Raw genomic sequence first — 16395 nt, 5'->3', positions numbered from 1 at the left:
ATAGGTAAGACACCCCTCTAGCAGGCCTTACAGCCCTAAGGCAGGGTGCACTATACCATAGGTGAGGGTACCAGTGCATGAGCATGGTACCCCTACAGTGTCTAAACAAAACCTTAGACATTGTAAGTGCAGGGTAGCCATAAGAGTATATGGTCTGGGAGTCTGTCAAACACGAACTCCACAGCACCATAATGGCTACACTGAAAACTGGGAAGTTTGGTATCAAACTTCTCAGCACAATAAATGCACACTGATGCCAGTGTACATTTTATTGTAAAATACACCACAGAGGGCACCTTAGAGGTGCCCCCTGAAACTTAACCGACTATCTGTGTAGGCTGACTAGTTTTAGCAGCCTGCCACAAACCGAGACATGTTGCTGGCCCCATGGGGAGAGTGCCTTTGTCACTCTGAGGCCAGTAACAAAGCCTGCACTGGGTGGAGATGCTAACACCTCTCCCAGGCAGGAATTGTCACACCTGGCGGTGAGCCTCAAGGGCTCACCTCCTTTGTGCCAACCCAGCAGGACACTCCAGCTAGTGGAGTTGCCCGCCCCCTCCGGCCAGGCCCCACTTTTGGCGGCAAGGCCGGAGAAAATAATGAGAAAAACAAGGAGGAGTCACTGGCCAGTCAGGACAGCCCCTAAGGTGTCCTGAGCTGAGGTGACTCTAACTTTTAGAAATCCTCCATCTTGCAGATGGAGAATTCCCCCAATAGGGTTAGGATTGTGACCCCCTCCCCTTGGGAGGAGGCACGAAGAGGGTGTACCCACCCTCAGGGCTAGTAGCCATTGGCTACTAACCCCCCAGACCTAAACACGCCCTTAAATTTAGTATTTAAGGGCTACCCTGAACCCTAGAAAATTAGATTCCTGCAACTACAAGAAGAAGGACTGCCCAGCTGAAAACCCCTGCAGCGGAAGACCAGAAGACGACAACTGCCTTGGCTCCAGAAACTCACCGGCCTGTCTCCTGCCTTCCAAAGATCCTGCTCCAGCGACGCCTTCCAAAGGGACCAGCGACCTCGACATCCTCTGAGGACTGCCCCTGCTTCGAAAAGACAAGAAACTCCCGAGGACAGCGGACCTGCTCCAAGAAAAGCTGCAACTTTGTTTCCAGCAACTTTAAAGAACCCTGCAAGCTCCCCGCAAGAAGCGTGAGACTTGCAACACTGCACCCGGCGACCCCGACTCGGCTGGTGGCGATCCAACACCTCAGGAGGGACCCCAGGACTACTCTGATACTGTGAGTACCAAAACCTGTCCCCCCTGAGCCCCCACAGCGCCGCCTACAGAGGGAATCCCGAGGCTTCCCCTGACCGCGACTCTTTGAACCTAAAGTCCCGACGCCTGGGAGAGACCCTGCACCCGCAGCCCCCAGGACCTGAAGGACCGGACTTTCACTGGAGAAGTGACCCCCAGGAGTCCCTCTCCCTTGCCCAAGTGGAGGTTTCCCCGAGGAACCCCCCCCTTGCCTGCCTGCAGCGCTGAAGAGATCCCGAGATCTCTCATAGACTAACATTGCGAACCCGACGCTTGTTTCTACACTGCACCCGGCCGCCCCCGCGCCGCTGAGGGTGAAATTTCTGTGTGGACTTGTGTCCCCCCCGGTGCCCTACAAAACCCCCCTGGTCTGCCCTCCGAAGACGCGGGTACTTACCTGCAAGCAGACCGGAACCGGGGCACCCCCTTATCTCCATTCTAGCCTATGTGTTTTGGGCACCACTTTGAACTCTGCACCTGACCGGCCCTGAGCTGCTGGTGTGGTGACTTTGGGGTTGCTCTGAACCCCCAACGGTGGGCTACCTTGGACCAAGAACTGAACCCTGTAAGTGTCTTACTTACCTGGTAAAACTAACAAATACTTACCTCCCCTAGGAACTGTGAAAATTGCACTAAGTGTCCACTTTTAAAACAGCTATTTGTGAATAACTTGAAAAGTATACATGCAATTTTGATGATTTGAAGTTCCTAAAGTACTTACCTGCAATACCTTTCGAATGAGCTATTACATGTAGAATTTGAACCTGTGGTTCTTAAAATAAACTAAGAAAAGATATTTTTCTATATAAAAACCTATTGGCTGGATTTGTCTCTGAGTGTGTGTACCTCATTTATTGTCTATGTGTATGTACAACAAATGCTTAACACTACTCCTTGGATAAGCCTACTGCTCGACCACACTACCACAAAATAGAGCATTAGTATTATCTATTTTTACCACTATTTTACCTCTAAGGGGAACCCTTGGACTCTGTGCATGCTATTCCTTACTTTGAAATAGCACATACAGAGCCAACTTCCTACAGTGGCGTACCCAAGTCCTTCTGTTTTTTCTTATTTGAGGGTGCAGCGGCAGACATACTCACACGCTGACTGGCTGTGACGGGTCTGTCTTCCTCCGATTCCTGCGCGGATTCTGTATCTCGGACCGAGACTGCTGTCTGCAGTAGTTCTTCTCTTACATCAAAATGTTCTCCAGTCTTCAACGGCATTTCGAGCCTTCTTGCTCTTTGGTCCCTCAGAGTCTTTTTCGATCGGAAGGATCAACAGGCCTCGCAGTTTTCCTCCTGATGGTCTTGAGAAAGGCAGAAGTTGCAAACCAGATGCTGGTGTGTGTCTGGGTACTTTACATGGCACCGAGGGCAGAATCGGAATGGAGTCCGATCCATGAGGCTTTCCACGTGGTTGGCCCGAATTGGGCGCGTGCGCCCCGAAAGGCGTACAAAGTTGTTTCGCCGACGGTACTGCTGTGTCGATGGAAGATGACTAACCCGATCGATACAATACCGACAAAAAAGTTTTTTTTTTAAAGTTTTCCAAAATCGAAATCTCGGAGCAAGAGGAAATACGCCCGAACCTGACGCCAGAAATAAAAAAATCTAACAATGGAGTCGATGCCCATGTGCAATGGAACCGAAGAGGAGGAGTCACTCGATCCTGTGACTCTAAAGGACTTCTTTGAAGAAAAACAATTTGTAACACTCCGAGCCCAACACTAGATGTCGGAATCCATATGTGTAGGAAGTTGGCTCTGTATGTGCTATTTCAAAGTAAGGAATAGCATGCACAGAGTCCAAGGGTTCCCCTTAGAGGTAAGATAGTGGCAAAAAGAGATAATACTAATGCTCTATTTTGTAGTAGTGGGGTCGAGCAGTAGGCTTATCAAAGGAGTAGTGTTAAGCATTTGTTGTACATACACACAGGCAATAAATGAGAAACACACACTCAGAGACAAATCCAGCCAATAGGTTTTGTTATAGAAAAATATATTTTCTTAGTTTATTTTAAGAACCACAGGTTCAAATTCTACATGTAATATCTCATTTGAAAGGTATTGCAGGTAAGTACTTTAGGAACTTTGAATCATTACATTAGCATGTATACTTTTTACATAAAACACAAATAGCTGTTTAAAAGTGGACAGTGCAATTTTAACAGTTCCTGGGGGAGTTAAAGTATTGTTAGTTTTAACAGGTAAGTAAGTCACTTACAGGTTTCAGTTTTGGGTCCAAGGTAGCCCACCGTTGGGGGTTCAGAGCAACCCCAAAGTTATCACAACAGCAGCTCAGGGCCGGTCAGTTGCAAAGGTCAAAGAGGTGCCCAAAACACATAGGCTTCAATGGAGAGAAGGGGGTGCCCCGGTTCCAGTCTGCCAGCAGGTAAGTACCCGCGTCTTCGGAGGGCAGACCAGGGGGGTTTTGTAGGGCAACGGGGGGGACACGAGTCAGCACAAAAAGTACATCCTCAGCAGCGCGGGGGCGGCCGGATGCAGTGTGTAAACACGCGTCGGGTTTCCAATAGTTTCCTATGGGAGACCAAGGGGTCTCTTCAGCGATGCAGGCAGGCAAGGGGGGGGGGCTCCTCGGGGTAGCCACCATCTGGGCAAGGGAGAGGGCCTCCTGGGGTCACTCCTGCACAGGAGTTCCGTTCCTTCAGGTGCTAGGGGCTGCGGGTGCAGGGTCTTTTCCAGCCGTCGGGAAATGGAGTTCAGGCAGTCGCAGTCAGGGGGAGCCTCGGGATTCCCTCTGAAGGCGTCGCTGTGGGGGCTCAGGGGGGACAACTTTGGTTACTCACAGTCTTGGAGTCGCCGGAGGGTCCTCCCTGAGGTGTTAGTTCTCCACCAGTCGAGTCGGGGTCACCGGGTGCAGTGTTGCAAGTCTCACGCTTCTTGCGGGGAGTTGCAGGGGTCTTTAAATCTGCTCCTTGAAACAAAGTTGCAGTTCTTTTGGAGCAGTGCCGCTGTCCTCGGGAGTTTCTTGTCTTTCTTGAAGCAGGGTAGTCCTCAGAGGATTCAGAGGTCGCTGGTCCCTTGGAAAGCATCGCTGGAACAGGTTTCTTTTGGAAGGCAGGAGACAGGCCGGTAAGTCTGGGGCCAAAGCAGTTGGAGTCTTCTGTTCTTCCTCTGCAGGGGTTTTTCAGCTCAGCAGTCCTCTTCTTGTAGTTTCAGGAATCTGTTTTCCTAGGTTCAGGGAAGCCCTTAAATACTAAATTTAAGGGCGTGTTAGGTCTGGGGGGTTAGTAGCCAATGGCTACTAGCCCTGAGGATGAGTACACCCTCTTTGTGCCTCCTCCCAAGGGGAGGGGGTCACATCCCTAATCCTATTGGGGGAATCCTCCATCTGCAAGATGGAGGATTTCTAAAAGTTAGAGTCACTTCAGCTCAGGACACCTTAGGGGCTGTCCTGACTGGCCAGTGACTCCTCCTTGTTTTTCTCATTATTTTCTCCGGCCTTGCCGCCAAAAGTGGGGGCCGTGGCCGGAGGGGGCGGGCAACTCCACTAGCTGGAGTGTCCTGCGGTGCTGGAACAAAGGGGTGAGCCTTTGAGGCTCACCGCCAGGTGTTACAGCTCCTGCCTGGGGGAGGTGTTAGCATCTCCACCTAGTGCAGGCTTTGTTACTGGCCTCAGAGTGACAAAGGCACTCTCCCCATGGGGCCAGCAACATGTCTCTAGTGTGGCAGGCTGCTGGAACCAGTCAGCCTACACAGATAGTTGGATACAGTTTCAGGGGGCACCTCTAAGATGCCCTCTGGGGTGTATTTCACAATAAAATGTATACTGGCATCAGTGTGCATTTATTGTGCTGAGAAGTTTGATACCAAACTTCCCAGTTTTCAGTGTAGCCATTATGGGGCTGTGGAGTTCGTGTTTGACAGACTCCCAGACTGTAAAGAAATGGCTCCCTGTTGCAGTTACCCCCCACTTTTTGCCTGATACTGATGCTGACTTGACTGAGAAGTGTGCTGGGACCCTGCTAACCAGGCCCCAGCACCAGTGTTCTTTCACCTAAAATGTACCATTGATCCCACAATTGGCACACCCTGGTATCCAGATAAGTCCCTTGTAACTGGTACCTCTGGTACCAAGGGCCCTGATGCCAGGGAAGGTCTCTAAGGGCTGCAGCATGTATTATGCCACCCTAGAGACCCCTCACTCAGCACAGACACACTGCTTACAAGCCTGTGTGTGCTAGTGAGGACAAAACGAGTAAGTCGACATGGCACTCCCCTCAGGGTGCCATGCCAGCCTCTCACTGCCTATGCAGTATAGGTAAGACACCCCTCTAGCAGGCCTTACAGCCCCAAGGCAGGGTGCACTATACCATAGGTGAGGGTACCAGTGCATGAGCACTGTACCCCTACAGTGTCTAAGCAAAACCTTAGACATTGTAAGTGCAGGGTAGCCATAAGAGTATATGGTCTGGGAGTCTGTTTTACACGAACTCCACAGCACCATAATGGCTACACTGAAAACTGGGAAGTTTGGTATCAAACTTCTCAGCACAATAAATGCACACTGATGGCAGTGTACATTTTATTGCAAAATACACCCCAGAGGGCACCTTAGAGGTGCCCCCTGAAACTTAACCGACTGTCTGTGTAGGCTGACTAGTTCCAGCAGCCTGCCACACTAGAGACATGTTGCTGGCCCCATGGGGAGAGTGCCTTTGTCACTCTGAGGCCAGTAACAAAGCCTGCACTGGGTGGAGATGCTAACACCTCCCCCAGGCAGGAGCTGTAACACCTGGCGGTGAGCCTCAAAGGCTCACCCCTTTGTCACAGCCCAGCAGGGCACTCCAGCTTAGTGGAGTTGCCCGCCCCCTCCGGCCACGGCCCCCACTTTTGGCAGCAAGGCTGGAGGGAACAAAGAAAGCAACAAGGAGGAGTCACTGGCCAGTCAGGACAGCCCCTAAGGTGTCCTGAGCTGAGGTGACTCTGACTTTTAGAAATCCTCCATCTTGCAGATGGAGGATTCCCCCAATAGGGTTAGGATTGTGACCCCCTCCCCTTGGGAGGAGGCACAAAGAGGGTGTACCCACCCTCAGGGCTAGTAGCCATTGGCTACTAACCCCCCAGACCTAAACACACCCTTAAATTTAGTATTTAAGGGCTACCCTGAACCCTAGAAAATTAGATTCCTGCGACAACAAGAAGAAGGACTGCCCAGCTGAAAACCCCTGCAGAGGAAGACCAGAAGACAACAACTGCCTTGGCTCCAGAAACTCACCGGCCTGTCTCCTGCCTTCCAAAGAACTCTGCTCCAGCGACGCCTTCCAAAGGGACCAGCGACCTCTGAATCCTCTGAGGACTGCCCTGCTTCGACGACGACCAGAAACTCCTGAGGACAGCGGACCTGCTCCAAAAAGACTGCAACTTTGTTTCAAGGAGCAGCTTTAAAGACCCCTGCAACTCCCCGCAAGAAGCGTGAGACTTGCAACACTGCACCCGGCGACCCCGACTCGGCTGGTGGAGAACCAACACCTCAGGGAGGACCCCCGGACTACTCTACGACTGTGAGTACCAAAACCTGTCCCCCCTGAGCCCCCACAGCACCGCCTGCGGAGGGAATCCCGAGGCTTCCCCTGACCGCGACTCTCTGAAACCTAAGTCCCGACGCCTGGAAAAGACCCTGCACCCGCAGCCCCCAGGACCTGAAGGACCGGACTTTCACTGCAGAAGTGACCCCCAGGAGTCCCTCTCCCTTGCCCAAGTGGAGGTTTCCCCGAGGAAGCCCCCCCTTGCCTGCCTGCAGCGCTGAAGAGATCCGTTGATCTCTCATAGACTAACATTGCAAACCCGACGCTTGTTTCTGCACTGCACCCGGCCGCCCCCGCGCTGCTGAGGGTGAAATTTCTGTGTGGGCTTGTGTCCCCCCCGGTGCCCTACAAAACCCCCCTGGTCTGCCCTCCGAAGACGCGGGTACTTACCTGCAAGCAGACCGGAACCGGGGCACCCCCTTCTCTCCATTCTAGCCTATGCGTTTTGGGCACCACTTTGAACTCTGCACCTGACCGGCCCTGAGCTGCTGGTGTGGTGACTTTGGGGTTGCTCTGAACCCCCAACGGTGGGCTACCTTGGACCAAGAACTGAACCCTGTAAGCGTCTTACTTACCTGGTAAAACTAACAAAAACTTACCTCCCCCAGGAACTGTGAAAATTGCACTGTGTCCACTTTTGAAATAGCTATTTGTGAATAACTTGAAAAGTATACATGCAATTGAAATGATTCAAAGTTCCTAATGTACTTACCTGCAATACCTTTCAAACAAGATATTACATGTTAAATTTGAACCTGTGGTTCTTAAAATAAACTAAGAAAAGATATTTTTCTATAACAAAACCTATTGGCTGGATTTGTCTCTGAGTGAGTGTACCTCATTTATTGTCTATGTGTATGTACAACAAATGCTTAACACTACTCCTTGGATAAGCCTACTGCTCGACCACACTACCACAAAATAGAGCATTAGTATTATCTATTTTTACCACTATTTTACCTCTAAGGGGAACCCTTGGACTCTGTGCATGCTATTCCTTACTTTGAAATAGCACATACAGAGCCAACTTCCTACACAGACCATATACTCTTATGGCTACCCTGCACTTACAATGTCTAAGGTTTGGCTTAGACACTGTAGGGGCACAGTGCTCATGCACTGGTGCCCTCACCTATGGTATAGTGCACCCTGCCTTAGGGCTGTAAGGCCTGCTAGAGGGGTGTCTTACCTATACTGCATAGGCAGTGAGAGGCTGGCATGGCACCCTGAGGGGAGTGCCATGTCGACTTACTCATTTTGTTCTCACTAGCACACACAAGCTGGTAAGCAGTGTGTCTGTGCTGAGTGAGGGGTCTCCAGGGTGGCATAAGACATGCTGCATCCCTTAGAGACCTTCCCTGGCATCAGGGCCCTTGGTACCAGAGGTACCAGTTACAAGGGACTTACCTGGATGCCAGGGTGTGCCAATTTTGGTGATACAAAAGTACAGGTTAGGGAAAGAACACTGGTGCTGGGGCCTGGTTAGCAGGCCTCAGCACACTTTCAATTCAAAACATAGCATCAGCAAAGGCAAAAAGTCAGGGGGTAACCATGCCAAGGAGGCATTTCCTTACAATATGCATAGCATGTGTATCTGCAGCTACACATGCCATCGAACACACACACACACACACACACATATATCCAGCACAATTCTACATGATGCACTTCCAACAGACACTATGTTGAAAAGCAAAATGTATCACAAATGACAACAAATTCAACACTAAAAAAGAAATGCACCCCACACCTTGCAAAATGCTTGACATAGTCTGACAGACTCAATTTTCGGAACCCAAGATCAAACAAAACTGGATTCTTCTCACTTGTCTCCAGATTCATATCCACAATTAAAGGACAACACTAACGCTGTCCTAACAGACATGACACCGGCTTTCAGTTTAAGCATGAATAAACTTCAAATCTTCACATTGTCACACAAAAAGGCAACACAATGCATTAAGCCGGGAATACCACATCACGGCAAAAAAAAAATAAACACTATACTGCACCGTCAACGCGCTCCCCGTGCCTTCGTATCCTTAACATAGTGACAGTATAGTAAGAGACCGAAGAAAGCTGGAACATATACCAACCAGGCTCTATAATTTCTTCAAGTGCTGCACACTTCACTCTTCACCTTTACAAAAATCATCAGCAGCAGTTATTTCTCGTCTGACCTATTAATCTTTCTTTGACTTCACATCTATTCTCTGGCCCCCAATTCCTTAGATTTAACTTCTTTATTCAGCTTCTTACCGGTTTGCCTTCCTACTTCTTTTAATGTACCCATGTTCTTGTCCCGCCACCCTAAACTCATCCCTTGCTTTTATGTCGTCTTTGCAAGTCACTGGCCACAATCCTTTTGAGTTTATGACCCTCTCCCAATAACTAGTAGGTGTACAATCACATTTGCGCACTATCTTTTTTCTGGAATCCAAACACTGGACTCACAGTTACTGTACATTTGTTCTTACCTTAATCAGGATTTCTTCTATTGCCTCAAATCTAGTTTATATCACTTTTGTACCTTTAAATCAGTGCTTTGGCAAATGCACTATATAAATACAATGCAATAAAATAAAGAGTTCTGCAATAAAACTAACCCACCAATTTTCAGTCAACAACCCATGGTGCCTAGCGCATAGTTTAGGAGTGTAAGGATTAACTAACTAAAACAAATAAAATCTTTGAATCTGTGCGTTTAGAAAACAATTTTACAGTCTAACTGTTCATGAGACAATGGAAAACTTACAATAAGTAACTTGCTGCATTTGATTTTTTGTTACACACAACTCTAACTTGTTGCTCGTCATCAACAACAGAAAACCTGTTAGGTCAGCTTAAAATCAGATTTACTTTCCCAGGAAAACCAAACCGTTAATTTCAACTGGTTTTAAACCCTTTTGCCTCCAATGTGCGACATAAGACAAGTGCCAACAACTTCAAATCTATCTGAATTCTCCTTGCTAGTGTTTACATGCATCACCACTGAGCTCACTTGTGGCACCAGCTATACAAAACACATGTCTACTTTGTGATTGCTCTCCAATGGCTTCCCCTGGAGCTCTGGATTCTTCTGAAAAGAGTAACTGCTACAAGGAAAGTAATCTCTGCCAACGTACAAAGCCAGAGAAAAGCTTCACATATTTAAGGAACACGATCCCCAAGAATCAAAACAATCATTTGCTTAAATGAGTATATCATCACATTAAAAACGTCTATGGAGAAAGTTCCCCATAGCTAAAACTCACTTCAGGCATGCTATTATCTTGTTATGATAACTCACTGAGGTAGCACCCATGTGTTAAAAGCTATATTAACACAACTTCCAAAATCACCCTTTGCATCCCACAAAAGCAACTGTGTGTAAGTTCAAAAGCTGATTTTATCATATCTGCACATAACTAAGTAATACTCACAACTTCCCTGCATCTGCCACTACAAATACATCTCAAATTCCTCTAGATACTAACTGTAAGAGTATGCCTACCTTGAAGTAAAAAATAGCAGAGTTTGCTACGTCTCTTGAGCCAGATGCTAGCTAGTATGAAAACATACATAGTGGTATTTTCTATACCTCATGCCAAAGGCATGAAAAAATATGAACTGGTGCCAATTCTGTGACTTCTTTTCCAATGTAAACAGCTCCATTGAAGACCACTTAAAAACTCTAATATATCATGAGATGGGGAAGACCCGTTAGGATACGATCATGGCGTATAGCTCAAAGGAGTGCTTCTTTTCGCTGCTTTGGTCAATCAGCTTTAAATACCATGTCCCATCAAAGAGCCAGGTTGCCATAGCACACAATATCTTAAGCCCAGGCTGTCAGGGCAGTCCCACAACAGCTGTTATGAAAATATCTAGAGCAATTCTCACAGATGGAGCCACACAAGCTGGTGATATCTATCAGAGGGCACTCAAAGAGCAGCACCTGTGTTTGATGCAATGCCAGAGACCCACTGGGAATGTGAAAAGAATGATCGCAGAAAGGTCCTCCTTCCACTGCAGCCTTCCGCTCCAGGTTTCCTCCTTTTCCCCAACATTCCCTCCCACAAAGGATCAGCTCTATGACAACTCATGGTACCTCAAAGGACAGCTTCTCTTTCTGCTTGCGAAACTCTGACATGGCGTACAGAGACACTGTAGTGCACTTGAAGGTCCGTGTCGAGCGGATGATGATAGCCGGTTCCACAGGAGGGCTAGTATTGACTGACTCCGGTGCCACTTTTACAAGCTACAAAAATCAAATATAAACATCAGACAAAACTTCATAACCACGTAGAGATCACACAATAAGCAAAGGCATGCTTCTGTGATGGGATGAAGACAGTAATTATGACTTACCTTCACTGGTTCATCTTCGTTGGGTGGAGGGGATGGAGGCAGGGGTGGCTTAACTGCTGGTGATGGCGGGAGAGGCGGCATCAACTCCAAATCTGTAGGTTTTGGTTGAGTGAGGGCTTCCCACTCTACTAGGGATGGCACACAGGACCAAACATCTGGCAGAAAAACCACCACCTTCTCAACACCGGGACTGGGTCCAGGACGCAGGTATCGCAGTTCGGCAAAGCGAAGCCTAAAGTCAAGGACGAGACAAAACAGATCAAAGAGCTATGCACGCATAGGGTGGATATAACCAGCCAAGGGAAGCATGAAATGGTGATGGCTTAGCGACAATGCAAACAGAGGATGATAACCAAAGACAGCTGAGAACAACCACCTGAGACGTGTGCAAACAGGCAACAGTTGGGGGAACCAGTCAATAACCAACTTTATATAGACACAGATGTTGGACTAAAGGAAGAGCAGAGATCTGAAAAAAGGATAGTGTGCTCACTGCTGCACTATGTTACTTCCCTGTAACAGACTCCCCAGGTCGAGAAGTTTTAAGAGGAGAGAGGTTTGAAAAATAGTGGCCATCACATTGTGTGTAAATCAATGACTAGCCAAGAGGTCAATGTAAATGACATCTCAAGCAGCATAAAAGTATGGGCTGAGTTTACTTTTCCAGAGACAGCACAGTGAAGGCTAGATATTGTATTCTGAGACCAACACCTTGAGCTTGTAAATTCATCAAAAGAATGGAACAATCAAGCTCAACATGTGGGGATATTTCCAATGTTGGTTTAAAAATACTCCCGAACTTTGCAGCGCCACAGTGAACAAGAAGCTCAACAGGACTAAAGGCTAAAAAATGTTGACCGTATGTCAAAAAGAGTATGCAAAAGGCTAACCTGTTGGAAAATTAACAAGATAGATACTGAAAGACAAACTGACAAATGATTAAGCTGGATTAGAGAGAACAATACTGACCAATTCACCTGGAAAACTCAATAGGAACTAGAATTGATTTCTTAATCAAAAACATTACATAACATGCTGGGATTCATAATGAATTTAGTTTTACAGAAATACTGACCTCTGCTTTGAAACAAACAGTTGCCCATGAGATATGATCATTATGTGATTTGCTGTCAGTGAGCGTGTTATGGCCCATTTGTGATTTCCAATGAAGAGATTTAAACCTCAATACATAACATGCACAGGTTCTACAAAGATATCCCAAAAACTTAGCGAGAACTAATGATTCACAAGTAGCACAGAATGCTATATACTTCACCTGGAAAAAAATACAAGACAAATCAAAAAAGCCACTTACCGCCTTCACTGCCAAGATTTCTTACATACTTTCTTGCATTTGGAAGGCGCAAATGCAGAGAAAGACAATTGGTAATACCACTTGTTCCACTATTCTGTGTTCCTCCAAGTCTCCCAATAAAAATAGTACCTCACCAGTGTGGGTAGGCTTAGTGCATGCAACAGGAAACAGCTCAAAACGCAAGGTGGACTCAACTGACCTTTTTTTTGCAATGTGCCTAGCTGTGGATTTAGGGCCCTAGCTCAGCCTGCACCTAAGGAAACCTAGCAAACCTGTACATTTTTAAAAACTAGACACCTAGGAGAATCCAGGATGGTGCGGGGAGGGAAACTTGTGTAGCTCTCACCAGGTTGTGCTACCCAGAATCCCTTGCAAAACGCAATACTTGTCAAAAAAGACACACTTGCTTCACATTTCTGTGATGGAAAGTTCTGGAATCTGAGGGGAGCTACAAACAGGTAGTTTGTAGTTGTAGTTTGGTATCAAACTTCTCAGCACAATAAATGCACACTGATGCCAGTGTACATTTTATTGTAAAATACACCACAGAGGGCACCTTAGAGGTGCCCCCTGAAACCTTAACCGACTATCTGTGTAGGCTGACTGGTTCCAGCAGCCTGCCACATCCGAGACATGTTGCTGGCCCCATGGGGAGAGTGCCTTTGTCACTCTGAGGCCAGTAACAAAGCCTGCACTGGGTGGAGATGCTAACACCTCCCCCAGGCAGGAGCTGTCACACCTGGCGGTGAGCCTCAAAGGCTCACCCCTTTGTGCCAGCACAGCAGGACACTCCAGCTAGTGGAGTTGCCTGCCCCCTCTGGCCACAGCCCCCACTTTTGGCGGCAAGGCCGGAGAAAATAATGAGAACAACAAGGAGGAGTCACTGGCCAGTCAGGACAGCCCCTAAGGTGTCCTGAGCTGAAGTGACTCACTTTTAGAAATCCTCCATCTTGCAGATGGAGGATTCCCCCAATAGGATTAGGGATGTGACCCCCTCCCCTTGGGAGGAGGCACAAAGAAGGTGTACTCACCCTCAGGGCTAGTAGCCATTGGCTACTAACCCCCCCAGACCTAAACACGCCCTTAAATTTAGTATTTAAGGGCTTCCCTGAACCTAAAACTTTAGATTCCTGAAACTACAAGAAGAGGACTGCTGAGCTGAAAAACCCCTGCAGAGGAAGAACAGAAGACACCAACTGCTTTGGCCCCAGACTTACCGGCCTGTCTCCTGCCTTCCAAAGAAACCTGCTCCAACGACGCTTTCCAAGGGACCAGCGACCTCTGAATCCTCTGAGGACTGCCCTGCTTCGAGAAAGACCAGAAACTCCCGAGGACAGCGGCCCTGCTCCAAAAGAACTGCAACTTTGTTTCAAGTAGCAGATTTAAAGACCCCTGCAACTCCCCGCAAGAAGCGTGAGACTTGCAACACTGCACCCGGCGACCCCGACTCGACTGGTGGAGAACCAACACCTCAGGGAGGACCCTCCGGCGACTCCAAAACTGAGTAACCAAAGTTGTCCCCCCTGAGCCCCCACAGTGACGCCTGCAGAGGGAATCCCGAGGCTCCCCCTGACCGCGACTGCCTGAACTCCATTTCCCGACGGCTGGAAAAGACCCTGCACCCGCAGCCCCCAGCACCTAAAGAAACGGAACTCCTGTGCAGGAGTGACCCCCAGGAGGCCCTCTCCCTTGCCCAGGTGGGGGCTACCCCGAGGAGCCCCCCCCCTTGCCTGCCTGCAACGCTGAAGAGATCCCTTGATCTCTCATAGGAAACCACTGAAAACCCGACGCGTGTTTGCACACTGCACCCGGCCGCCCCTGCGCTTCTGAGGGTGTACTTTTTGTGCTGACTTGTGTCCCCCCGGTGCCCTACAAAACCCCCCTGGTCTGCCCTCCGAAGACACGGGTACTTACCTGCTGGCAGACTGGAACCGGGGCACCCCCTTCTCTCCATTATAGCCTATGTGTTTTGGGCACCTCTTTGACCTTTGCACCTGACCAGCCCTGAGCTGCTGGTGTGATAACTTTGGGGTTGCTCTGAACCCCCAACGGTGGGCTACCTTGGACCAAAAACTGAAACCTGTAAGTGACTTACTTACCTGTTAAAACTAACATTACTTTACCTCCACCAGGAACTGTGAAAATTGAACTGTGTCCACTTTTAAAACAGCTTATTCTGTTTTATGTAAAAAGTATAAATGCTAATGTAATGATTCATAGTTCCTAAAGTACTTACCTGCAATACCTTTCAAATGAGATATTACATGTAGAATTTGAACCTGTGGTTCTTAAAATAAACTAAGAAATGAAAATGTCACTTACCCAGTGTACATCTGTTCGTGGCATCAGTCGCAGTAGATTCGCATGTTCTGCAATAGCTCGCCATCTGGTGTTGGGCCGGAGTGTTACAAGTTGTTTTTCTTCGAAGAAGTCTTTCGAGTCACGGGACCGAGTGACTCCTCCTTTTGTCTCCATTGCGCATGGGCGTCGACTCCATCTTCGATTGTTTTTCCCCGCAGAGGGTGAGGTAGGAGTTGAATTGTAGTAATAGTGCCCATGCAATGGAGTGACTAAGTATGCACCTATTTAAGGTTGAGATGATACATATATAAATAATTGAAGGTAACTTCCAAACTGCTACAGGCTCCCGGGGAGGCGGGTGGGCACATGCGAATCTACTGCGACTGATGCCACGAACAGATGTACACTGGGTAAGTGACATTTTCAGTTCGATGGCATCTGTCGCTGTAGATACGCATGTTCTGCATAGACTAGTAAGCAGTTATTTCCCCAAAAGCGGTGGATCAGCCTGTAGGAGTGGAAGTAGTTTGAAATAATGTCCTTAATACGGCTTGACCTACTGTGGCTTGTTGTGCGGATAACACGTCTACACAGTAGTGCTTGGTGAATGTGTGAGGCGTAGACCATGTGGCTGCCTTACATATTTCTTGCATTGGGATGTTTCCTAGAAAGGCCATGGTAGCACCTTTCTTTCTGGTTGAGTGTGCCCTTGGTGTAATGGGCAGCTGTCGTTTAGCTTTAAGGTAGCAGATTTGGATGCATTTAACTATCCATCTGGCTATACCTTGTTTTGAAATTGGGTTTCCTGCGTGAGGTTTTTGAAATGCAATAAAGAGTTGTTTAGTCTTTCTGATGTTTTTTGTTCTGTCAATGTAATACATCAATGCTCTTTTGACATCTAATGTATGTAGTGCCCTTTCAGCTACGGTATCTGGCTGTGGAAAGAACACTGGAAGTTCCACTGTTTGATTTAGATGGAACGGTGAAATAACCTTTGGCAAAAATTTAGGATTGGTCCTTAGGACGACTTTATTTTTGTGTAGTTGTATAAAAGGTTCTTGTATAGTAAACGCCTGAATCTCGCTTACTCTTCTCAGGGAAGTAATGGCGATGAGAAATGCCACCTTCCAGGTTAGGAACTGTATGTCGCAGGAGTGCATGGGTTCAAAAGGTGGACCCATAAGTCTAGTTAGGACAACATTTAGGTTCCATGAAGGAACAGGTGGTGTTCTTGGTGGTATAATTCTCCTAAGGCCCTCCATGAATGCTTTAATGACTGGTATTTTATATAGGGAAGTTGAATAGGTAGTCTGCAGGTATGCAGATATTGCTGCAAGGTGAATCTTAATGGAAGAGAAAGCTAGGTTAGATTTTTGTAAGTGAAGCAAGTAACCCACTACATGTTCTGGAGTTGTGTGTAATGGTTGTATTTGATTAATATGGCAGTAGCAAACAAACCTCTTCCATTTACTTGCATAGCAGTGCCTGGTGGATGGCCTTCTTGCTTGTTTTATGACTTCCATACATTCTTGGGTAAGTTGTAAGTGCCCGAATTCTAGGATTTCAGGAGCCAGATTGCTAGATTCAGCGATGCTGGATCTGGGTGTCTGAT

At 47.7% G+C, this 16395-nt stretch overlaps 1 protein-coding gene across 5 annotated transcripts in view; it reads right to left on the bottom strand.

Annotated features, from left to right (window-relative positions):
* Positions 1-16395, bottom strand: part of CCAR2 (cell cycle and apoptosis regulator 2) — a 566602-nt gene that overhangs the window by 338157 nt on the left and 212050 nt on the right. For all 5 annotated transcript variants that reach the window (XM_069214048.1, XM_069214051.1, XM_069214050.1 and 2 more), the window contains 2 exons: positions 11168-11399; positions 10908-11057 (listed from right to left, as the gene is read on the bottom strand). In XM_069214048.1, coding sequence (XP_069070149.1) covers positions 10908-11057; positions 11168-11399 — 382 coding nt within the window. The remainder of the gene's footprint in view (positions 1-10907; positions 11058-11167; positions 11400-16395) is intronic.

Source organism: Pleurodeles waltl, chromosome 11 (assembly GCF_031143425.1).
Source record: "Pleurodeles waltl isolate 20211129_DDA chromosome 11, aPleWal1.hap1.20221129, whole genome shotgun sequence".
Taxonomy (NCBI): Eukaryota; Metazoa; Chordata; class Amphibia; order Caudata; family Salamandridae; genus Pleurodeles; species Pleurodeles waltl.
Note: the sequence above shows the minus strand (reverse complement) of the source record. Positions and strands in the feature narration are given on the sequence as shown.